Source organism: Hemicordylus capensis, chromosome 9, assembly GCF_027244095.1.
Source record: "Hemicordylus capensis ecotype Gifberg chromosome 9, rHemCap1.1.pri, whole genome shotgun sequence".
NCBI lineage: Eukaryota > Metazoa > Chordata > Lepidosauria > Squamata > Cordylidae > Hemicordylus > Hemicordylus capensis.
In genome coordinates this window covers 4,254,719-4,278,746 of record NC_069665.1, presented here as the reverse complement: position 1 = coordinate 4,278,746, position 24,028 = coordinate 4,254,719, and the positions used below count along the sequence as shown (strand labels likewise).

General features: G+C 50.7%; 1 protein-coding gene and 1 long non-coding RNA gene across 7 annotated transcripts in view; one reads left to right on the top strand and one right to left on the bottom strand.

Moving 5' to 3' along the window:
* Window positions 1-24,028, bottom strand: part of LOC128334164 (uncharacterized) — a 45,107-nt gene that overhangs the window by 18,709 nt on the left and 2,370 nt on the right. For 2 of the 5 annotated variants that reach the window (XR_008311205.1, XR_008311200.1), the window contains exons 2-3: window positions 21,897-22,110; window positions 2,251-2,464 (exon numbers count right to left, since the gene is read on the bottom strand). This is a non-coding gene — a long non-coding RNA (uncharacterized LOC128334164). Of the gene's footprint in view, window positions 1-916; window positions 1,853-2,250; window positions 2,465-5,220; window positions 5,966-20,579; window positions 21,499-21,896; window positions 22,111-24,028 lie in introns of those variants that run through there. The other 3 variants (XR_008311202.1, XR_008311201.1, XR_008311204.1) reach the window with 3 other exon arrangements.
* On the top strand, window positions 7,586-18,831 carry LOC128334162 (nascent polypeptide-associated complex subunit alpha, muscle-specific form-like). Of its 2 annotated transcripts, none has more exons than XM_053270497.1 (7): window positions 7,586-8,632; window positions 10,339-10,895; window positions 12,776-13,459; window positions 14,077-14,202; window positions 14,447-15,933; window positions 16,243-17,490; window positions 18,274-18,831. In XM_053270497.1, exons 2-5 carry the CDS (start codon window positions 10,889-10,891, stop codon window positions 15,928-15,930), a joined length of 2,301 nt encoding a protein of 766 aa, XP_053126472.1. In that variant the 5' UTR covers window positions 7,586-8,632; window positions 10,339-10,888; the 3' UTR covers window positions 15,931-15,933; window positions 16,243-17,490; window positions 18,274-18,831. The 2 variants fall into 2 exon arrangements, with proteins under 2 accessions (XP_053126472.1, XP_053126470.1); XM_053270495.1 differs by having other exon boundaries at window positions 14,444-15,933.

Sequence of the window (24,028 nt, the reverse complement as noted above, 5' to 3'; positions counted from 1 at the left end):
GAAGCCCCCACCAAGACCCAAGGATACAGCCCTTCCTTCACTCTCGGACTCGGGCGATTCCCCAGAGGATTGGTCAGCCCCATTCGAGGTCCCCAGCCCCACAAGAACTAGCACTGGGGAAACTGGGCAAGGTCCCTTCAAGCAACGGAGCTATCCCCAGGGGAGAGGAGGGGCCAATCCACTCTATCTGGGCAGCATTCAGAAGCGCTCACCTTATGTTGCTTTAATAACCAGCTCTTCTAGGACCATGTTTGGGGCTAGCCAAGGTCCTGAAGCGTTTGCCCTCGGAGCTGTCCAATGGATAGCACTATAGCAATAGCACTTACATTTATATACCGCTCTATAGCTGGAAGCTCTCTAAGCGATTTACAATGATTTAGCATTTTGCCCCCCAACATTCTGGGTACTCATTTTACCGATCTCGGAAGGATTGAAGGCTGAGTCAGCCTTGAGCCCCTGGTCAGGATCGAACTTGTAACCTTCTGGTTACAGGGCAGCAGTTTTACCACTGCGCCACCAGGGGCTGTTGAGGGGCTACCAGATGCACATTGTCTGTATCTGCTCATGCAACCATCAATAGCAAATTAAATACATCTAAGGAATCCCTGCCATGCCGGAGACCCCGCCTCAGGAGAGAAATTCCCTCCAGAGATGCCAATGGATTGGGGCCTGAGGGGACATTTATACCAATAAGCCAGGAGAGGGTCTGGGCCAGTGGGGTAAAAAGGGGGGCCAGGGAGATCGTGGAGGTTGCTGCGGTGGGTGAGAGCGCAGAAGGGAGAAGATCAAACCCACCCAGTGGAGAAGCCAGGAGAGCTTGAGCAGAGGCAGAGAAGAGGCTGATATCACTCGAAGAGGGTCAAGCAGCCAAGAGAGGAGCTGGGGAAGCGATTCTCCTGGGCTGGGTCCCAGGAGGGGCTACCAGATGCACATTGTCTGTATCTGCTCATGAAACCATCAATAGCAAATGAAATACATCTACATCACCCATTTATTCTACTTACTGGATGTCAATCAGGTGCTTTCTTTTTGGTCCCACTCATTTTTGTCTCTGTCTGCTTGTTCCATCCTCACACTGACTTCACCAAGCTACTGGGTTTTCTCAAATGATTTTGAGCTTCTGTCCCTGAGTGGATAGATGGTGGCCGTAGCAGATGACGTTGAGAAAGATTGGTGCGGAGGTGGGGTGTGTGGAGAGGAAGATGGGGAGAGGGAGAGGTTTGGAGCCTGGTGGAAGGAGCCCACACTTCTCATTACCCCCAGCAAGAGCTGTGGAAACAGACACCATTTCCCAAACCGAATGCTCAGAGTGAACTAAGCTTGCATCCTGTGGCAGGGAGTTCCATACGGTGGGTGCTGTCGCAGAAAAAGTGGTGCTGTCTCACGTGGCCCTCTCACGCGAATCTCAGAAAGCAAAGGAGCATGTCAAAGGGTCAAAGGAGCATGTCAAAGGAGCATGTCAAAGGGGCATGTCAAAGGAGCATGTCAAAGGGTCTCCTCTGAGGAGCGTCATGGGCAAGGAGCCTCATATGGGGGGAGGGGGCAGCATTCCTTAAAGTGCCTTGTCACCAAACTGGTTTTATTTTATTTCATTCTATTTTATTTTATGTTTTTGCATTTATTCACTGCTTCCAGGTGAACCTCCCACAGTGCTTTACAAAAATCTTAGCTACAGAACAATATATCAAGCCACAGGTTGACATCTTCAAGGTTGGTATTCCCTGCCCCACTGCCTCCTTAGGGAACACTGAAAACCCTGATATCCGGAGCTAATTGGCACCTTGCACGGTCAGCAGTTGATCCTTCCTTGTTCTCCACAGTGCTGAAGGGAGAATGAGGCTGTGAGACTTCCCTGGGGGGAAAGGATGGGTTAGACAGGGATCAGGGAACCGGGGTCCCCAGATGTTACACAGGAACATAGGAAGCTGCCATAGATTGAGTCCGACTCTTGGTCCATCTGGTTCAGTGTGGGCTACCCAGATTGGCAAGGGCTTCTCTAAGCTTGCAGGCAGGAATCTCTCTCAGCCCTGTCTTGGAGATGCTGCCAGGGAGAGAACCTTTTTTGGGACTACAACTCCCATCACCCCTAGCCACAATGGCCAAAGTTCCCAAGTTTAGGACGCCCTGAGTTAAAGCATGAAGAGCTGGCCCGCTTTGAAAGAATCATTGTTCAAAGGCACTTCCAGGACTACGAAACACACAACCAACATTCAACATGCAAGCATTTAAAACGGAGCCTAACTGACAAACCTCTCCTTGCAGCTCTCACGTGTCCTAACCGGTGGATTTGCTAAGAGATCCGTGAAATTCTCTCCTGGTTTCAAGGTCCCAAGGAAGGAGACAATGGGGAGGATTCCTTAGCATTTCTCGGCAGAGTGGTTGGTCTGCATCTCTCCCCGGAGCGTGCATCCCCTCTGAAGGTGTTGCAGTGCTGAATCCATGCACACTCCACCCCTTGGGACGCCTAAAAGAGAAGGAGCCCAGCAACGAAGGGCTGCTCTTTATTTATTATTTTCATTTTTATTCCACTTGTTTGCATTTCTAGCCCGCCCTATACCCAAAGGTCTCAGAGTGGGTTACAATAAAACCAATATAAAACATCATTACAATTCACTTCATGAATTTTAAAAAACAGTTAAAAAAAAATACAGTGCCTGGGAGGGGAAGAACCACCACATCTCTAGTGAAGGGAAAGGCCAGGCTAATGACAATTCAAAACAGCAGCCATCACATGATAGACAATTACAGAACTTTAAAAGCCGCTGTGAACAAGTCGATTACAAAAACTCGCCTTCTTCTAAGAAAGATGGAGGACGCCCTCGCTTATTGGGGAACCATATTTCCTACACCATTGAGAAGACTTCTCCCCGCTCACCACCCTCCTCATTTCACCTGGGGAGGCACCTGGAGACTTAAACTTGGTTCATACAGGAGCCATTTAATCAGAGGCGTAACTAGGGAAAACGGCGCCCGGGGCAAGCACTGAAATGGTGCCCCCCCGCTGCCCCCCCCACACACATCTGATGATACATCCCACATTACACTTAGGTTTTTCCTCACAACAACCCTGTGAAGTTGGCTTGTATCTCAAACACCAGAATTATGATGCAATGAATAATGAAACATCCTACATTGCACTTAGGTTTTTCCTCACAACAACCCTGTGAAGTTGGCTTGTATCTCAAACACCAGAATTATGATGCAATGAATGATGATACATCCCACATTACACTTAGGTTTTTCCTCACAACAACCCTGTGAGTGACTGTATAGTATAAACAAAAATCAATTAAACTATTACTATAGCTTTCTCATGTAATATCCTGCACCAAGAGGCTCAGGTCAGTTCTAAAATGCTTCAAATGTTCCCTCAGAACATTTCAATAAATTGACCTTATGTTGTGTACATTGAAACCTTACTAATATGAGTTCACATTCCAAAAGAGCAGAAATCACTTGTTTCGATCTCTGCGTTGTTTTGATGAGCAAAGTATTATGCCAAGACCTAGAAGTGAGAGAGAAAGCCTCTGAACAATTAGGGGCTCTTCTTTCCCTACTTCTGCTATGCAATGAGAATAGCTATAAACCAAATGCGGAAAAAGATGCAAAGTAGAAGTATCTTAAACTGTCATTAATAATTGATTAGAGCACTGCTAATGAGAAAAGCACATTACATTACTGTATTTTTCCCCACAGCACCCCTGTAAGGTAGGCTACTATTTATAGGTGGGGATCTAAGGCAAAGAGATACTTGTCTAAGGCTCATGAATGAGGATGTGCCATCTGGATTAGACCATGTTTCTCAAACTCACAGGGCTTTCTTTACCTCAGTGGCACTTACATTTATTTAGGAACCAGTAAAAAAAACTTTTATGATGATATGCTACATCTGCCTCAGTGCAGTTAATCCTTCTTTTAGTACCTAATCTGGAATTCAATGTGTTTATGGGTTTTAAATATATATATTATTCAATTGCACCAATCCTGTACAATTTCATATTTTATTGTAACTGTAAATCATTGGATTATCTTTATAGGTTCATTTTTATATTTCTTATATAATGAATTGTGTCTTGCTTGATCCACCACCTAGCACTAAGCTGAAATACTTGGATCTAAATTTATTTAGTCCAGTTGGCATAACAGGAATATTCCAGATTAAAACCAGGCACTATACCTTAACTACAGAGTGAGCCAGGCTTCTTGTCTCATTTTAGTTAATACTCTTACTTAAAAAACACTGACTGACTGACTGACTGACTGAAAAAAATAATAATTCTATCTCTGACTTAAGACCTTGTCTTATCTAAATGAAAGGGTAACAGGAAAAATATTGAAACAGAAATAGTTAATCTCCCTCATCTATACATGTCATGTTCAATAAGGAATCTATGAGTCCTCTTAAAGCTCTCCTACCTATCTTGTCATATCTGAAAATATAACTGTACATCCTCTTTTTTTTTTTTAAAGAATCCAGCACTGCATATTTGTACCCATCATTTCCCCTCCTTTCTATTACCAGAATATGGTATTTTGATTCACAGGGGAAGTTGTCAGAGCAAAACACAAGACATGAACTCTAGCACTTTTTAATTTTATTTTAATTTTTGGTCTGTTGTTTTAATCACACTGGTTTTTTTCTTCAGGGTTAAAAAAAAAGTTAGAAGTCTATTATTTACAATTTATAAAACAACCCTCTGTTGGGTCCCATTTCCACCCATTTCATGCAGCCCCTTGATTTCACTGAACACAAACAACAGCCCCTGGAAAAGTTTCTAGATGCATATCTCTAGGGAAATCAGGAGAGCTCCTTCTAAAGAACAAACATTATAATCAGGAAAATCCAAAACTTACCTTTCCAAAAGGACAGGAACAAGGATGCCCAAGAAATAGCATCATCAAACTTCTTTCAGCTGCCTGCATACAAGGCTGAGAGGCAGGCAGGCAGGCAGGCAGGAAGGAAGTGGCTGGGCGTGGCAGAACGGGAATCGGGGGTTTTCTTATGGGAGGGTACTTTTACAATCAGTTGGAGGGTTTCTAGATTGTTTTGCCAATATGCTGTATTTAAATATAATGTATACTATGGTAAAAGAACCCATCCCTTACACGAATGTCACAAAATCAGTGTGTTTTTCTACTGCACTCGGACCATTCCAACATATACGCTTGGTGCAGTTGATAATGGGAAGACGTCCTGCAATTTTGAGTAGGGGTATGTACCTGTAGTTTCATTATGACAGAAGTCGTGCTGGGTTATATCTTCAGCAAGGAGGGACAGGGACGGGAGGCCGAGACTGCCTGGAAACCCTCCTGTAGCGCTGTGTGGATGGAAGCACATTGCTCTGCCTTTCACTCTACCACCACAGCACGTGCTCCGGCATAAAAGGCGCTGAAAGGCGACTCCGGCTCCTCCTCCCCTGCCTCGGCTGCTCCATGGGTTACGCTCCGGCTTTCTGCTTCAGCTCACACCCATCCGGCTGGCTGGGCCTGGTGGTCGTGACTCTGCTCCATACCTTCCATGCTGACGAGGGAGGGAGGGAGAAGGAGCCCCAGGAGGAGCAGCAGGCGCGCTGCGCCCCTGAGTCCCGCAGACTGAGCCATCAGTCACTTGCAGCAGAATCACTTGGGGGAGGCGGGGGAGCAAGCATGCCGATGATGGGCTCCGTTCTGGCAGAGGCGTAACTAGGGAAAACGGCGCCCGGGGCAAGCACTGAAATGGCGCCCCCCCCGCGCCCCCCCAACATACTACATTAGGTTTTTCCTCACAAGCGCCCGCCGTCACCAAGCCAGGCCACTGACTGGCCGCCAGGCGCCAGCAAAGCAATGGGGGGGGCACGGGCGGCGCGGAAGGGACCGCTCGTGAGGGAGGGGGCGCTGATGCGCTCCCTTGACTGCTGCAGCGCTGCTGCACTGAGCAGGAAACATTTGTATTAACAAAAAAAATTAAAAAAATTTTAAAAAAATATTTTTTTGTCATGGTGGCGCCCCCCACGTGACCAGAAAAGATGGTGCCCGGGGCACGTGCCCCCCTGCCCCTCCTATAGTTACGCCTCTGCGTTCTGGCCATTTGAATGTCTACTGCAGACAGTGCAAACCTATTTGGGACTTGGAAGCCGCTTGTATTGTGCACACGCCACACAATCTTTCCCCCTCGAGATTGCCTTAAGCTTTACTCGCGCGACGGGCTTAGCAACTCCCAAGACCCGCATTCCTTTTTGTCTGCTGATGTCATTGGCGTTTCCCGGGTAATGAGCCGTGATGTCATAGGAGGGGGGAGCGCGAGCACGCGCATGGAGGCGTTGAGACTTTTGCAAGCGCCTGGGCGCAGTTGCTCTGGGAACCTAAGCTTGTGCTAAAAGCAGGTTGGCTGGAAGCCCCCGCTCCCACCGGTCTCAAATCCAAACAGGGAGGGAACCCTGGGGTTACGGGGTCCTGCTGGTCGCCATTTTCTCTCCTGCCCAATGCTGGCCCACAGAGCCCAATAACGCCGTGGCTTGAAAACCTCTCACTCCCCGTTTGCTTTCTTCTCGTCCCTCTCCCCGTCTTGTGTGTCTACCGCACCCCAAAGCTTCTCGGACTGAATAAAGGTTGACTCGCTCCCCGCTCCCCCCACACCTTTGTCCCGATTCTATGCCCCAAAGAGCAAGGGGCGCTGGCTGCCCCATGGCCCGTTCCCGACGCCAAAGGCGAGCTCCAAGTAACTTCAATATTTTGCACACCGGAAAGATCCGCTGCCGCCACCCTGTCTCTCTCCCCACTTCACCTAGCGCCTCGCGTCCCTCCTTGCCCCCACCCTCCCGTGTTCCCACCTCTCTACTCCTTCACACAAGCCGCGTTTCCCTTCCTTGCCCGATCCCCTCCCAGTCACGCTCTCTCCTCCCGCTCGCCACCCGCCCGCCCCCCGCGCTCGATGCGAGGACAGCGAGAGTGCTGCAGCCTGCGGGCGCGGAAGGGACAGCTCGTGGGAGGGGGCGCCGACGCGCTCCCTTGCCCGAGAAATTTGTATTTAAAAAAAAATTTTTTTTAAATCTTTTGGGGATCGGCAGGGGTCATGGCGGCGCCCCCCCACGTGACCCACAAAGATGGCGCCTGGGGCACGTGCCCCCCCTGCCCCCCCTATCGTTACGCCTCTGCATTTAATGGAGGGCTTCAAAGGCGGAAACAATCAGCAGCTGGAAGTGAGCCTGGAAAGGCCGTGACAGCCAGCTCTGACCTTTTACGATCAGAGTTATGGGATCCCCCTTCGGGGAGCGTTAAGATGGGCAGTTTGGCTCTCCGTCGCCCCACTCCCTCCTCCACCCCCCGAGCTCTGGTAGTTGAAAGCCAAGTCTTTTCTCTCCTTGAAGCCTTAACTTCAAATCTCCAAGGGCAGAGACAGGACTCAAGGTCCGGCAGTCTGCTCAGCCTCAGAGGCACTGCTGCTTTCCCTGTTTCATCTGTTCCCTCTAAAGAGAGAGAGGGTTGGACTTGGACCTGGGAGAGCCGAGTTCGAATCCTGCTTCAGCCATGGAATTCACCAGGAGACTCTGGACAGGTCACCTATCTCTCAGCGGAGTCTACCTCACTCACGGACTTGTTGTGGGGAGGAACAGAACCATGGACACTGCTCTGGACTCCTGGGAAGGACGAGCAGGATATCAATGTCAATCAACAAATGAAGGCAATGGGCAAGGTCCAACGAGAAGGCCAGATCAAGCCCAGCTTACACTCTCTCTGCACAATTCCTGTTCGGAAGTGACAAGCTGACCAGGTATCAGAGCAAAGGAGAAAGGAAGAGGTGCGTCCATGCAGACTGCCCATTCTGAAGCGATTCCTGGAGATTCCCCACCATGGGACATTCTTGTCCAATATTTTTCACCACATCAAGCCATTAAAACCTCCAAGGTTGCGTTCCACAGTCACCGAATCATTGATGCTGATTCCGGCTCCATCCTGGAGCGTTGGCAACCCCAGCACCCAGCAAGGAGCATAAGATTTAGCTGGGGGAGAGTAACTGGCCCTATCCACCCCCAGCACAGCACCTCCAGTGACTCTTGCTGGTGTCTATCTTGTGTGTGTGTGTGTGTGTGTGTTTTATTATTGTGATCCATTTGGGGACAGGGATCCATCCTGTTGATTTATTATTTCTCTGTGTAAAGTGCTCTGAGCCATTTTTGGAAGGGCGGTGTAGAAATCGAACGAATGAATGAATAAGAGAGGGATGGAAGAAAGGATTCCCAAGCATAAAACTAAGCACCTTTTTAAACACTGCGTTCAAATCCCAGATGTCGTTCGACTACAATACCCATCACCCTCAGCCAGAATAGCTTCAGCCAAGGTTGAGAACCCCCAGATTAGATGAGGAATTGGAACGTCTGACCGGGCCGGATGCTTCTCGACTTCACTCACTCTAACCCATTAACAGGTGGCTGAAAAGTCCTTGCCAGTGGACTGTGCAGGAGCAGAATTTCACCCCATTTTCTCTTCCGCACCCCACTACCTTTGATTTGCCACGACCAAGAATATCTGCCGCAAAACAAACTAGACTCAGTCTTCAGGTTTTCATCTTCTATCATAAGCAGAAGTGCAGAAACCACCTGTCTTTATACACACATTTTTATGATGAATTAAAATGGATCATGAATGACCACAGGTATGAATTGTTTTTGAAATACAAACTGCAGTTGTACAAGGGGGTGCGGGTGGGGAAACCCTATAAATGTGCAGACTCGACACAGGGGCGTAGCAAGGGCCCCAGGACAAAAGGTAAAGATGGGCCCCCTCCCCATCTTCTTCTTCAGAGAGGGGGGAGGGAGGGAGCAGTTGCTCAGCAGCCCGGAGGGGGGGGCGGGGGGGGCTCCCTGATGAAACCAGGGACATTTTTCACCTCCTGTTCCCTGTTAGTGATGCCCCTGACTCCACATAAATATCAATCAATCAATCAATCAATCAATCTTGATTATGATCATAGACCAGTACAAAGTATAAGGCGATTTACAAGTATGGTTAGAGGTGTGGCACAGCAGGGAAACGCTTGACTGACAAGCAGAAGGTTGCCGGTTCGAATCCCCACTGGTACTATATCAGACAGCAGCCATCTAGGAAGATGCTGAAAGGCATCATCTCAGACTGCGTGGGAGGAGGCAATGGTCAGCCCCTCCTGTATTCTACCAAAGTGATAGAAATGCAACAGCAGATACTAGGTGATGAAGCGATAAAACTGTAGAAGTATAAAGATCATAAAAGCTATTATATTAATAAAACAGTCACTGCATAGTCACAAAGCTGTTAGGCTGGTGGAGCACATGTCTTTCATGAGGCTGAATATTACATGGTCACTAAATATTGATCTGTATCCCAAAGAAAGACTTGTGTTCTCTTCACTCTGGTGGGAAATAAGGTGGTGAAGAGCTCTTCATTCTTGTCCTCTACAATTACAATCCATTTAGCCACATGGTTTCCCCTGCCTCATTGGGGGGAGCCCCCGGATTGATCCACCCGGATTGACGTGGATTTCAAATGTGCTTTTTACTCTAGATTTTACTCCGGATTTTACTCTGGATCCAATCACATGGGAGGGTAGAGAAGGAGGGTATACAAATCTGTCCAATCAATCAATCAATAATGCAAATTAGTTGTCTGTAATCTGCAAAATCTGCAAATCAGGCCACCTGGATTTGGGAAGCTTGAATATGGTAACCCTAAGTGGTACAGTCCTTCAGTTCCACACTGCCAAGATCAGAAGGGAATCAACAAAGGAAGCAGCGCAGACAAAAGTGGGGTATTTTCTGGCTAAAGTGACTACAGCAGTCAACGACTTCTGTTTGAGAGAGTTAGCTAGGTCACATGATCCCCACCTGTGTAGGTGGAGCACCCAGCCAAGGTAAGAGAGCCAGGTGCACTCCTGAACCAGGGTTGTGTGAATTCCAAAAGCTAGGTAGGAGAAGAGGGGAGTGGTCAGATCTAGCTGTAGAATCTCTTGGGCGCAAGTGGCTTCATGAGTGTTTGACCCACCTAACAGCAAGCCAGTTGGTGGGGGCTAGAGACAGGGTCTTCTCGGTCTTCTCAGTGGTCTTCTCGGTTGTGGCCCCTCGGTTTGGAATGCCCTCCTGGAAGAGCTTTGCCATGCTCACTCCCTCAGTGTTTTAAAAACAACAACCACGATAACATATCTTTTAAAAGATGCTTTTTAATGTCTTATCTGCTGCTTATAGCTTGGTAGGTCCTTTAATTTTTTAGTTCTTAGTTTTAGGCGGTTTATTAATAACTTTTAATGTGAAACTTTAAAAATTTGTCATTTTAAATATGGTTTTAGCTTGATCTTTTCACTTCTTCAATTTTATTAATCTTTGACTTTAGATTATATCTATTTTACTAACTGAGCCACCCCAAGCAGAAGTGTACTGGAGGGGTAGGGCACAAATATAATTGATTGATTGATGCCAAAGAGGAAAGCTGAGAGGATGGCTGGACTTCCATTCAAGCCCCAAAGAGACTTCCAGTGGCCAAACAGACTTGAAATGGACTCTGCGGAACTTGGGTCTGGTCTCCCCTTCTGAACGTCTAAGTGAAGAAGATGGATGGTTTGATGGATGGCTTGATATCGGTAGAGAGCCTGTGTGAAGATGGCCATGACATCATCTTGCATCATCACGACCCGCTTCCGACATTCTTCTGCCCCCCCCCCACCAGCTGCAGGTCGCCATAGGGACCGCGATAAACAATGACGCATCATCGGGCTTCAGTTGCCCACTCCCTAACCGACTTTCCAGCGGTTTAGGAGTACGGACAGCAGGCTCCTCTCACTGGAGAGATTGCCTGGTCTGCTCTCGCCAGAGAGAACATCTTCTTGTCCTTCTTGTTGTTGTTTTAGTTGTCCAGTGGACTTCTTTAGACGTTGACAGTCATCATGGCAGGTAGGAAATGGTGCCATCCAGGAGGAAAAAGAAAGGGAAGGTTGTGAGTTGGTGTCCATTCCTGGAGACCACAAAGCCATGTGGTTTTCTTGGTAGAATAAAGGAGGGACTCGGTGGCAATTCATTTGGATGGATTGTGCCCCGTGTCTGCTCTTGGGTCACATTTCCCTTGCTTTCGTTTATCTGACTTTATACCACACCTTCCCTTTCCAGTTTGTTCTACCTTCTGTCCAAAGAGGTTATCCCCTTCCCCCAGCCTTCTTATATAGTTCATTCTTATCTGGAATCATCGATGGCCCCTTCCAAAGTCTTACAGGCACGAGGCAAGGAAGTCAACAATCTAGATTTTGCCAGTAGGGGTGACCATGCATAACAGAGGCGGTAGGGGGCAGTGTTTCCTCAAACAGGGATGCCCAGACGTTGTTCACTGCAACTCCCAGCATCCCCAGCTGCAATGGCTTTCGGCTAGGGATTCTGGGCATTGTAGTCAACAACATCTGGGAATCCCTGTTTGAGGGAGGCAATGGTCATTGAAAGGGAGGCTACAGCAAGGCCTGTTTGAAGTACTCCATTTCCATTCAGAAAGAGGAGCGGAGTGCCCTCTAACTCTAACAGGGAGGGGGCTCTTTCTGCTGAAAAGACCCACAAAATCAGTCCCTGCTTGAGTGACTGCAGGCTTTTCAAAGAGCTTCTTGCAATGGCCCCACAGGAAAACATCTGCCATGGTGCTTATGTGACATATGAAGGGCACAGAAGGGGTGAATCTCCAAGGCTTAATGGAGAAAGTGGACCTAGAACTAGAATCAGAAAGGTGGGGTGGGGGAGAAACTGGGGTAAGGGTTAATTCATGATGCAATAATTCATGCAGGACAGAAAGGACATCAGGGTTGAAAAAGGAAGATGAAAATTATTCAGAGTCATTAGTGAATGAATTACGTTTCTTGTCAGTCCTAATCAGAATCCTAATGAAGGGGAATGTAATAGGGGTGTGTTTGAACTAGTGTCCAGGACGGTGCCGAGTATCCAAAAGAATCGACTCCTGCTTGGGAGAGGCTTTCCATAGGCAGAATGGGTGCAAAGGGGTTCTTTCACTGGTTCTGCTTAATTTCCTCCCCGGTTCGCCTGGGAGGGCCTCTTTCCTCCCAGGGCTGCCCCTTCAGCTCAGGCTAACTGCCTCTCACTCTGGAATCCGATTCGAACCACAACATTCTCTGGCCTCCTGGAACCAAGAGTGCTCAGAGGGGAGCAGATTTCTCTGTGCTCTGCATCCCCCAGGTCCCAGGCAAAGTTCTTAGCATCTTCGCTTAAAGCAGGCCTGCTCAGCTTTGGCTCCCCAGCTCTTTTTGGACTACAACCCCCATAATCCCCAGCCAGCCACAGCGGCCAACAGCCAGGGATGATGGGAGCTGTAGGCCTACATCGACAGGAGGGCCAATGTTGAGCAGTTGGGGGAACCCCAGACCTTGGAGAGCGACTCTTTGCTGTTGCAGACCATAGCAGGGGAGAGACAAGTGCCCTGACTGTGGCAGCTGCATGCACATCATCCACCTCATCTGGCCTGCTCAAACTCAATGAGATGCAGGAGCCCCTCTGGAAGTCCTCCAGGACTAAGAGGCGGAGCGGGGCATGAGTGCCGCTAGTTCTCCACATCAGGGTTGTTGGGCTTCCTCACCTGAAGAGTGGGACAATACTCCGAGCGTCCCAGCAGGGAGGTGGGTGCCTCCTTCCAAGTGACTGAAGCCATGGGTTCAGAGGGAGGCCTCGGGGCAACTGGGTAGTTGCCTCTTCCCTTCCCATCAGCAAGGCATCAGTTGGGCCTCCTTTGCAGGGCTGTTGTAGGAATGACAGAAATCAAGGTGCCCCCTTCCTTTTTCTTACAGATGAGTCGACTGAAAAGAGGCCGTCTGCTGGCTCTGCCTGTACGAGCGCGAGCTCGGCCGGGGAAGGAGGCGGTTCGCCCAGCAGCTTCCTCGAGACACCGACGGCGACCATTGGTTCCACCTCCATGTGGTCCTCGGTCTCTGACCTCTCCCTTCAATCCATCGAAGGGAGGGACAGCAGGGACCACAGAGACCCAGCAGAGGGAGATCTGCGGAAGCCGCAACGGGAGCACCAGCGGCCTGGCTCGCCGGCGGCATCCCCCTACCATCTCCCCGGACCCTTCTTTGGGCCGCTGGCCCCCAGCCGTCCCACTGCGGGCCCCATGGCCCCATTCTTTGGCCATCCATCCTTTGGCCAGCTGCGACCTCCAGAGCCGGAAGAGTTCCCACCATTCTTGCATAGGGTGAGGGAGGCTCCTGGCTACAGACATGCCACGCTTGCCCCCATCCCTCCTGCGGAGACAACATCTCTGGCCCAGCCTGCCCCCATCCCTCCTGCTGCAAGAACATCTCTGGCCCAGCCGGCCAGGGCGGACCCGGCGCGCAAGAGGAATCGGGTCCTGCTGGCCCACCGGCTGCAATCAGAAGGCAGCAGCACCACCGCTGCCGCTGGGGGGTTCCGCCCAGCCCCACCGGATCAGCCCAGGAGCGGCAAGCCGACGGACATTCGCCGTGCGTCCAGAGGTGAGTGCTGATGCTGGGAAAGGGGCGTCCTGCCGCCTAGGGCTCCCTGTGTCCTTCCCACGTGTCAGGCGCCATCCTTCTCCTGAGGCCATGGTCTTCGCAATAGATTCTTCGGAGCCCTGATCTTCTCCAGGGAGGAAGAAGATCAAGAAGCATTCCCCGGCTCTTTGCCAAGAGGGCCAACAATTCTCCCCATAGACAGCTCTCTCACCACTGCCCCTCATCCCTGTAGCCATGGGGCTGCATTTCTAGAGTACGCCATCTGCTCCCACTCCACACAGGGGGGCACCTTTCCAGGCCTGGCCATAGGAACAGAGCATGCATTCTGAAACACAGCCCAGAGTTTTGGGAAATGTGCAAGAGCTGATCACTGGATGACTCAATGTCTGCCCTGATGTGCAATGTTTGAAAGCTGTCTTCGGATGAGAATTCCTGCTGCCCTCACCCCTTAGCCCACCCATCCGTGACTGCTCGAGCCCCCTAAGGAGTCAGCCCTGCCACCTTCCCTCGCCCTCCCTCAGGACTGAAATCCACCACCTCCCCTTGCCACACGGCAGGGCTGGCTCTGGATCAGATCCTGACCCATCCCCTGGTCATCCTCCGTCCTTCTCTTTCAGTCTTGATTCCTGCCACTGAGCAGACACTGGCCATCCAAATCAAGGAGCCTGCAACTCAGAAGGCAGAAGGCTTCAGCACCGGTGCTGCACGAAGAATGAAGATCCCAGAGTTGGGACCACACAGAGGTGGGTGTGCACCATTGTGGGGGAAGGACAGTCCCGTGACTGGCCCCACCAGCCCTTCGAGAACCTTGTGCTTGAACAAGAGTTGAAGAGTGGAGGTCTGATGTGGGTTGGGGGGGAATGGCACTCCCTCAGCATCTGTGCCTTGGGATGGGGGAAAGCTGCCCACAAAGAATGAGCCAGATGAAGTTACAGACTTGCTCTGTCTTTTCCCAAAAAACTGACTTCTCTTCTTCCTTTCTAGCAGGGACCCAGGAGCGCCACCCACCATCTCCTCCGCAGCTGCAGGGCCGAGGCCTGGCCAAGGGAGGAACAGCCCCGCCCACTGGGGGGATCCAGCTTCCAAATCGGAAGAAGCTCCTTGTTCAGAAGCAGGAGTTGCTTCCGGAATTCCTCTTCCCGCCTCCTCCACCAGAGCCCACCAAAGTGCTCGCAAAGGGAACGGCTTCCCACCTGGTAGCCCCAGGAGACAAGGGCACCCAATGTACCAAGCCAAGGGTGCAGCTCTTTGACTTTTTGCCGCCCATCTCCTTGGCGCCCAAAAAGACCAAGGACCGTACATATGGGGAGTTGGTGGGCAGGAAACTCCCAGCAGAGAACAATGGAAAGAGGGCAAGGGCAGCAGGGGCAGAGAGCGTGCCAGCACCCAAGGTGCCACGGGGAAGCCCAAAGGCTGAGGGGGAGGCGAGATCTGGAGAGACGGCCAAAGCACCCCTGGAGCAGAAGGAAGGGAGAACCGCACAGAAGATCCCCACTTGCCATCTGGAGCTGGCCGTCCAACCCCATCAGCCCACCAAACCAGCAGGTAGCATGCCAGGCCAGAAGCTGCTGAGAATGCCTCAGGTCCTGCCAGGAAGGGGGAAAGCACGGCTGCTACCACCTGAAGCCGAAGCTGGGGACACCAAGAGGCAGAAAGTGGGGGCAGTGTCCAGTGGATCCGCCCAGGCTGTGCCCCCGACTCCGAGGAGCAGCCTGGCCAGAATGATGCGGGACTCCGTGCAGGTATTCCATGCCCTGGGCCCCCCGGCAAAATCCAAGAGTGCAGAGGGACATCCCGGGCAGAGCGTGCCCCCAAAGACACCAGCGATGTCCATGGGAAGGCCACCATCGGGAAGCACAGCCGAGCCACCACCAAGGCCTTTGGCAGCCCTGCCAAGCAGACCAGCGGGGAAGGCACCGCCCAGCTCCATGGCCAGGCCAGCAGCCATGCCGATGGCCAACCTCCCCCCTAGCTCCCTGGCCCACCCACAATCAACGCCAGTGTGGAGGCCGCCGGGATCCCGTCCCTTCATGCTCCGGCCCTCCTCCCTGGCGCAGGCAAATAGCTTGCGGATGCACGGTCTTGCTGGGAGGACCTTTGGCCAGCCCCCGCCGGCCCCTCAACCACAGCCACAGCCTTGGGGTCCCACACCAACCCACCGACCCGTCCTCCCTGCCCACCAAGCCTCCACGGAGCATCCGGTCCTTCCACCTGGTCCCCAGCGCACGACAGCAGAGCAGGAGTTTAAGGGGGACACGTTCATCCCTTGGAGGACGCCCCCGGCCCACCTGGAAGTCTCCCGGCCCATGACGGAGGAGCAACGGCCCGTCCGGGAGCTGATGCGGCGGCGGGCTCAAAGAGCGAGGGAAGAGGCGGCTCAGTGGACATCAGCCGGCCGGAGGCAGTATTTCGTGGAGCGGGAGGAGGAAATGGACATCTCCCTTCAGTATGGCTACCCCTGGCGCCACTGAGAGGCAAGTCTCGTCTCTCGCTGGGTGTCCTCCTAAGCAGCAGGACTGGAGACGGCCTGCTGGGGAGAACTCTGACGGGCCCGTCTTCACCCTGTATATTACAGCTTCCCCCCTCCCATATGATCGCAAGTTATATCACTTCATTTTTAAAATCGGCAAATCTTAACATTTTACGTGTTGTCTTCTGGTGTTGATAATTTTAAAATGATGTTGTTTTAACATTAGTACAGATTGGGTTGAGGTACAGAGGTTAAGGCTAGAGTTCTGCATCTTCATTGATCAGAATATTTCTTTCTTTTGTATTTTGCTTAGGTCCTTTTGCGAAGAGCCAGACAAGCTGCCCCCAAGAAAGAGAAGCAAGCCACACGGGATGCCCCTCCCCTTGGCCTCCTGCGGAGGGGAGGGAGTTTGTCCCAGCCACGCTCCGCAGGAGGCCCCAAAGGGACCTGATTGGCCCGTTCAGTTTTGCGGCCGGGGCTTGGGCCCTTGCTGGGTTCCCCCCCCCCCCCAGCTCTTCAGTTTGGGCTGAGCATCCGTGGAGGAAGGAGCTCTTCCATAGACCTTTTTCTTGGCCTGAACCGGAGCGGGCGGGGGGGGGGGCGGGGTGTGCCCGAGGATGGGAAGAGTGGTATATTTTGGTGGGTAGCATCGACCTGCCGAGCGGCGGCTTCCCCGGACATCGGCGGTCATTTTAGCGGCCTGAGGGGGCATTGGCCTGCGGCTGGAGTGCGGCGGCATCGGCCCCGGGGCGGCATCTTCGGGGCTTGGGGCCCTTGTTTTGTCCGGGTTGGGCCTTCCTGGCCTGGGGCGTATTGGGCAGCCTAACTGGGCGGGACTGGTGGTTGCTCTGATTGGTGGCACCTATTTGGGGCCCTGCCGCTCCCTGCGTTTGGGTGGGGGTGTTGGTTGGCCTTGGGGTTACTGGCATTTTTTGTGACCTTCTTCTCTTCCGTTGGCTTCTTTGGGGGGTCGGAGTGGGGGTCTCTCAGGAGGGCAGCGAGTGGCTCTCTGGGCGCTCTTCTCTCCACGCCCGTCGTGTTCTTTTGCCCGTGGGGTTTTCGGGGTTGTTTTTGGTGGCATTGGGGGTTGGTGATTCTGGGCCCCTGCAATTCGCCCACATGCCTAGGAAAGCCAAGGAGAAAACCGGTGGTCAGCCTATCAGGGGGCCAAGCGGCCTGCACCTCCAGCTTCTTCCTCTGATGAGGATGATGGGGAGATGGTTCTAATTAGGGGCCTGATCAACAGAATGGAAGCTCTGGAGAAGGCCAAGGCTTCCATTCTGTTGGAAGCAAGGGGGCTGGCCCGTCTGGAGCGCCGAAGGAGTTCCTCGACGCACGCGTGGTGCTGCTGGAACACAGTTACGAAAATCTCTCTCTGACAGGTTAGGAGCTCTTGAAAAGGGCGAGGGCCCGCCCGGCCCAGTGCTGCCTGCAGAGCCGGCTGATCCTGTGTTGCCAGTGCCTGGCGTTCCTGTTCCTGCGATGCCTTCTCCTGCGGTTCCGGAATCCCCGCTGCCATTGGATCAACCCCCTGTGGATCCATCTTTGCCTCCGTCCCCGGGTGAGCCTATTGCACCGACGCCACCCGGCGGCACCGGCCAGTGGCCCTCTGGACCCTGGCCGATGCCTGCCATGGGTGGATGGGGACCTGCCCCATTTGGGGCACCTTACACACAGCCTTGGGGCATGGGTCCTCCGTTGGGTTTTCCGGTGATCACTGCAGGGCTCCAAGGGGCGGCAGAGCAGGTGTGGCTGGGTAACAGGCCGGCTTTGGCCCCTGGAGGGGGCGGCTCTGCAACTCCGCCGACAGCAATCTCAGGTGCAGGGGGGACCTCTGGGTTTTACCCCATGGGAATTTTGCCTTCCCCCCATGGTGCTATGGGTCTGCCCTTGGGTGACCATCTGCTCCCGGCTACCCGGGAGAAGATCCTCAAGGGCGAATATGTGGCTATATTTAGCCTTTTCTTTCGGGAACCGGCAGTCAAGCATAAGGAGGGAGAGTCGTGTAAGGAGCATGAAGCCGCGAAACGCAAGCCTTGCGGCGTTACCTGGATCTTGGGCCCTTTCCGGAGGGCTGCCTTTTTGTGCACGAGGACAAGGCAAACCCCTCACCCAGTATCAGTTCCTGGCAGTTACACAAAGGGCCTTGACTTTGGCCGGGGTTCCCTTGGAGGGACTTACACTGCACTCCTTACGGATTGGGGCTGCCACCACGGCTGCTCGCATGGGGCTGAGAGAGGACGTCGTTCAAAGGAGAGGGCGATGGAAGTCCTCGGTGGTGTGGCGCTACGTGTGCTGAATGGAAGGTGGCAGTGCCCACTCTGACCTTTTGTTTTCTTGGCAGGTGCTGGCGGATCGGCGGCTCCTGTTCGGGTCCTGGTTTGCGGCCATTCGTCGGTCTTTGGGGCCTTCAAGAGGGCCAGCTCCTCCCATTGGGGCGCCCAGTTGGGTTTTGGGAAGCGTGCTTCCGTTTCTTGGTTGGGTAGGAGGGGCATGTTATGAAGCCAGTTGCTCCCTGCCATTTGGGATGATTGAGCTAGGTTCCCTGGGCCTGATGTCATTGTGGTTCACTTGGGGGGAAATGATTTGGGCGGGCGGGCTGGTCTCTCTCTTATTATTATTACTATTTCCCTGCCCCAGCTCTTCCGTTTGGGCCGAGCATCCCCCTCCCTCCCTTCCCTGGAGCAGAGCGGGTCTAGTGACTGGTCGCCCTTCTGGGGCCGAGTAGGAATTTTTGGCTCTCAACGCATTGGCCACTGTTGGGAGTTTTTTCGCCTACTCCGTTCTGCGTTGGGGGTTTGAGTTAGAATTAGGCTGGTCACATGGTTATTATGGGTTATTAAGGGTTATTATCGGTTATTATTGTTATTGGTGAATAAAGTTGTGGCCCTTTTCACCCAAACTATGTCTCTGTGTCTTTGGGGGGCTGGGGACAAGCCACGTTGCTCTGCAGCTGCCAGGGTCCTGGCCTCTGGATGGAGCTCTCCTTTTCAGTTCATTGGATAGCACCAGTTAGCACTCATCCCTATGGATGAGGCCATCAGTGATTAACTAGCCAACTAATTGGATTGGCTTCTAAACAAAGCTCTTGTACATTTGTGGTAGTCTTTTTTTAATTCTTAAATTCAATTGACCAGAGAAAAACTGCATTTAATTTCAGATTACTTTACTCCACTGCTTCCCTTTATCTACTCCCCCCACCCCCCGCCCTCAGTTTGCCTTGAAGCAATCATTCAAAACTTTTTGGTAGAAAATATGCTGGACACCCACACGATATAGAAGCCAGAGAGATTCAGGTTAAATTTGATGCTCAGAATTGACAGGGTTGCCACTTTTCCGTTATCATACCTTTTCTTTGGACTTTACTTAGAAAGGACATATGGTCAGATCAGATAACTATGATGATAAGATGGTATTTTATTCGTGGATAATAAGTATATAGTAAGTTTGGAGATGCAGACTATTCTTTTGATTTTATACTATTCTTATTTTCTTTTTCCTTACTTTTTACTCTTTGCATTCTGAAAACCAATCCAATCTATTTTACAAAAAAGAGAGAGAGAAAGAAACTGTCATGACCTGGATGGGGTTTTTTCCCCCATTGGGGGGAGAGGTGGAGAGTTCAGGGGATGATGAGCCAGGGTGGGAGGTCCCTACAACCCAGACCTCCGGTGACCAGGCTCTGCCAGGACTCCCACAGCAGGACAACCAGAGCCAGAAGCCCCCACCAAGACCCAAGGATACAGCCCTTCCTTCACTCTCGGACTCGGGCGATTCCCCAGAGGATTGGTCAGCCCCATTCGAGGTCCCCAGCCCCACAAGAACTAGCACTGGGGAAACTGGGCAAGGTCCCTTCAAGCAACGGAGCTATCCCCAGGGGAGAGGAGGGGCCAATCCACTCTATCTGGGCAGCATTCAGAAGCGCTCACCTTATGTTGCTTTAATAACCAGCTCTTCTAGGACCATGTTTGGGGCTAGCCAAGGTCCTGAAGCGTTTGCCCTCGGAGCTGTCCAATGGATAGCACTATAGCAATAGCACTTACATTTATATACCGCTCTATAGCTGGAAGCTCTCTAAGCGATTTACAATGATTTAGCATTTTGCCCCCCAACATTCTGGGTACTCATTTTACCGATCTCGGAAGGATTGAAGGCTGAGTCAGCCTTGAGCCCCTGGTCAGGATCGAACTTGTAACCTTCTGGTTACAGGGCAGCAGTTTTACCACTGCGCCACCAGGGGCTGTTGAGGGGCTACCAGATGCACATTGTCTGTATCTGCTCATGCAACCATCAATAGCAAATTAAATACATCTAAGGAATCCCTGCCATGCCGGAGACCCCGCCTCAGGAGAGAAATTCCCTCCAGAGATGCCAATGGATTGGGGCCTGAGGGGACATTTATACCAATAAGCCAGGAGAGGGTCTGGGCCAGTGGGGTAAAAAGGGAGGCCAGGGAGATCGTGGAGGTTGCTGCGGTGGGTGAGAGCGCAGAAGGGAGAAGATCAAACCCACCCAGTGGAGAAGCCAGGAGAGCTTGAGCAGAGGCAGAGAAGAGGCTGATATCACTCGAAGAGGGTCAAGCAGCCAAGAGAGGAGCTGGGGAAGCGATTCTCCTGGGCTGGGTCCCAGGAGGGGCTACCAGATGCACATTGTCTGTATCTGCTCATGAAACCATCAATAGCAAATGAAATACATCTACATCACCCATTTATTCTACTTACTGGATGTCAATCAGGTGCTTTCTTTTTGGTCCCACTCATTTTTGTCTCTGTCTGCTTGTTCCATCCTCACACTGACTTCACCAAGCTACTGGGTTTTCTCAAATGATTTTGAGCTTCTGTCCCTGAGTGGATAGATGGTGGCCGTAGCAGATGACGTTGAGAAAGATTGGTGCGGAGGTGGGGTGTGTGGAGAGGAAGATGGGGAGAGGGAGAGGTTTGGAGCCTGGTGGAAGGAGCCCACACTTCTCATTACCCCCAGCAAGAGCTGTGGAAACAGACACCATTTCCCAAACCGAATGCTCAGAGTGAACTAAGCTTGCATCCTGTGGCAGGGAGTTCCATACGGTGGGTGCTGTCGCAGAAAAAGTGGTGCTGTCTCACGTGGCCCTCTCACGCGAATCTCAGAAAGCAAAGGAGCATGTCAAAGGGTCAAAGGAGCATGTCAAAGGAGCATGTCAAAGGGGCATGTCAAAGGAGCATGTCAAAGGGTCTCCTCTGAGGAGCGTCATGGGCAAGGAGCCTCATATGGGGGGAGGGGGCAGCATTCCTTAAAGTGCCTTGTCACCAAACTGGTTTTATTTTATTTCATTCTATTTTATTTTATGTTTTTGCATTTATTCACTGCTTCCAGGTGAACCTCCCACAGTGCTTTACAAAAATCTTAGCTACAGAACAATATATCAAGCCACAGGTTGACATCTTCAAGGTTGGCATTCCCTGCCCCACTGCCTCCTTAGGGAACACTGAAAACCCTGATATCCGGAGCTAATTGGCACCTTGCACGGTCAGCAGTTGATCCTTCCTTGTTCTCCACAGTGCTGAAGGGAGAATGAGGCTGTGAGACTTCCCTGGGGGGAAAGGATGGGTTAGACAGGGATCAGGGAACCGGGGTCCCCAGATGTTACACAGGAACATAGGAAGCTGCCATAGATTGAGTCCGACTCTTGGTCCATCTGGTTCAGTGTGGGCTACCCAGATTGGCAAGGGCTTCTCTAAGCTTGCAGGCAGGAATCTCTCTCAGCCCTGTCTTGGAGATGCTGCCAGGGAGAGAACCTTTTTTGGGACTACAACTCCCATCACCCCTAGCCACAATGGCCAAAGTTCCCAAGTTTAGGACGCCCTGAGTTAAAGCATGAAGAGCTGGCCCGCTTTGAAAGAATCATTGTTCAAAGGCACTTCCAGGACTACGAAACACACAACCAACATTCAACATGCAAGCATTTAAAACGGAGCCTAACTGACAAACCTCTCCTTGCAGCTCTCACGTGTCCTAACCGGTGGATTTGCTAAGAGATCCGTGAAATTCTCTCCTGGTTTCAAGGTCCCAAGGAAGGAGACAATGGGGAGGATTCCTTAGCATTTCTCGGCAGAGTGGTTGGTCTGCATCTCTCCCCGGAGCGTGCATCCCCTCTGAAGGTGTTGCAGTGCTGAATCCATGCACACTCCACCCCTTGGGACGCCTAAAAGAGAAGGAGCCCAGCAACGAAGGGCTGCTCTTTATTTATTATTTTCATTTTTATTCCACTTGTTTGCATTTCTAGCCCGCCCTATACCCAAAGGTCTCAGAGTGGGTTACAATAAAACCAATATAAAACATCATTACAATTCACTTCATGAATTTTAAAAAACAGTTAAAAAAAAATACAGTGCCTGGGAGGGGAAGAACCACCACATCTCTAGTGAAGGGAAAGGCCAGGCTAATGACAATTCAAAACAGCAGCCATCACATGATAGACAATTACAGAACTTTAAAAGCCGCTGTGAACAAGTCGATTACAAAAACTCGCCTTCTTCTAAGAAAGATGGAGGACGCCCTCGCTTATTGGGGAACCATATTTCCTACACCATTGAGAAGACTTCTCCCCGCTCACCACCCTCCTCATTTCACCTGGGGAGGCACCTGGAGACTTAAACTTGGTTCATACAGGAGCCATTTAATCAGAGGCGTAACTAGGGAAAACGGCGCCCGGGGCAAGCACTGAAATGGTGCCCCCCCGCTGCCCCCCCCACACACATCTGATGATACATCCCACATTACACTTAGGTTTTTCCTCACAACAACCCTGTGAAGTTGGCTTGTATCTCAAACACCAGAATTATGATGCAATGAATAATGAAACATCCTACATTGCACTTAGGTTTTTCCTCACAACAACCCTGTGAAGTTGGCTTGTATCTCAAACACCAGAATTATGATGCAATGAATGATGATACATCCCACATTACACTTAGGTTTTTCCTCACAACAACCCTGTGAGTGACTGTATAGTATAAACAAAAATCAATTAAACTATTACTATAGCTTTCTCATGTAATATCCTGCACCAAGAGGCTCAGGTCAGTTCTAAAATGCTTCAAATGTTCCCTCAGAACATTTCAATAAATTGACCTTATGTTGTGTACATTGAAACCTTACTAATATGAGTTCACATTCCAAAAGAGCAGAAATCACTTGTTTCGATCTCTGCGTTGTTTTGATGAGCAAAGTATTATGCCAAGACCTAGAAGTGAGAGAGAAAGCCTCTGAACAATTAGGGGCTCTTCTTTCCCTACTTCTGCTATGCAATGAGAATAGCTATAAACCAAATGCGGAAAAAGATGCAAAGTAGAAGTATCTTAAACTGTCATTAATAATTGATTAGAGCACTGCTAATGAGAAAAGCACATTACATTACTGTATTTTTCCCCACAGCACCCCTGTAAGGTAGGCTACTATTTATAGGTGGGGATCTAAGGCAAAGAGATACTTGTCTAAGGCTCATGAATGAGGATGTGCCATCTGGATTAGACCATGTTTCTCAAACTCACAGGGCTTTCTTTACCTCAGTGGCACTTACATTTATTTAGGAACCAGTAAAAAAAACTTTTATGATGATATGCTACATCTGCCTCAGTGCAGTTAATCCTTCTTTTAGTACCTAATCTGGAATTCAATGTGTTTATGGGTTTTAAATATATATATTATTCAATTGCACCAATCCTGTACAATTTCATATTTTATTGTAACTGTAAATCATTGGATTATCTTTATAGGTTCATTTTTATATTTCTTATATAATGAATTGTGTCTTGCTTGATCCACCACCTAGCACTAAGCTGAAATACTTGGATCTAAATTTATTTAGTCCAGTTGGCATAACAGGAATATTCCAGATTAAAACCAGGCACTATACCTTAACTACAGAGTGAGCCAGGCTTCTTGTCTCATTTTAGTTAATACTCTTACTTAAAAAACACTGACTGACTGACTGACTGACTTAAAAAAATAATAATTCTATCTCTGACTTAAGACCTTGTCTTATCTAAATGAAAGGGTAACAGGAAAAATATTGAAACAGAAATAGTTAATCTCCCTCATCTATACATGTCATGTTCAAT

Excerpts from the sequence above, each read along its gene's own strand:
- LOC128334162 (XM_053270495.1), top strand. Across the intron at positions 13,460-14,076 it reads CATTCGCCGTGCGTCCAGAG|TCTTGATTCCTGCCACTGAG; the intron begins GTGAGTGCTGAT and ends CTTCTCTTTCAG. Across the intron at positions 14,203-14,443 it reads AGAGTTGGGACCACACAGAG|CAGGGACCCAGGAGCGCCAC; the intron begins GTGGGTGTGCAC and ends CTTCCTTTCTAG.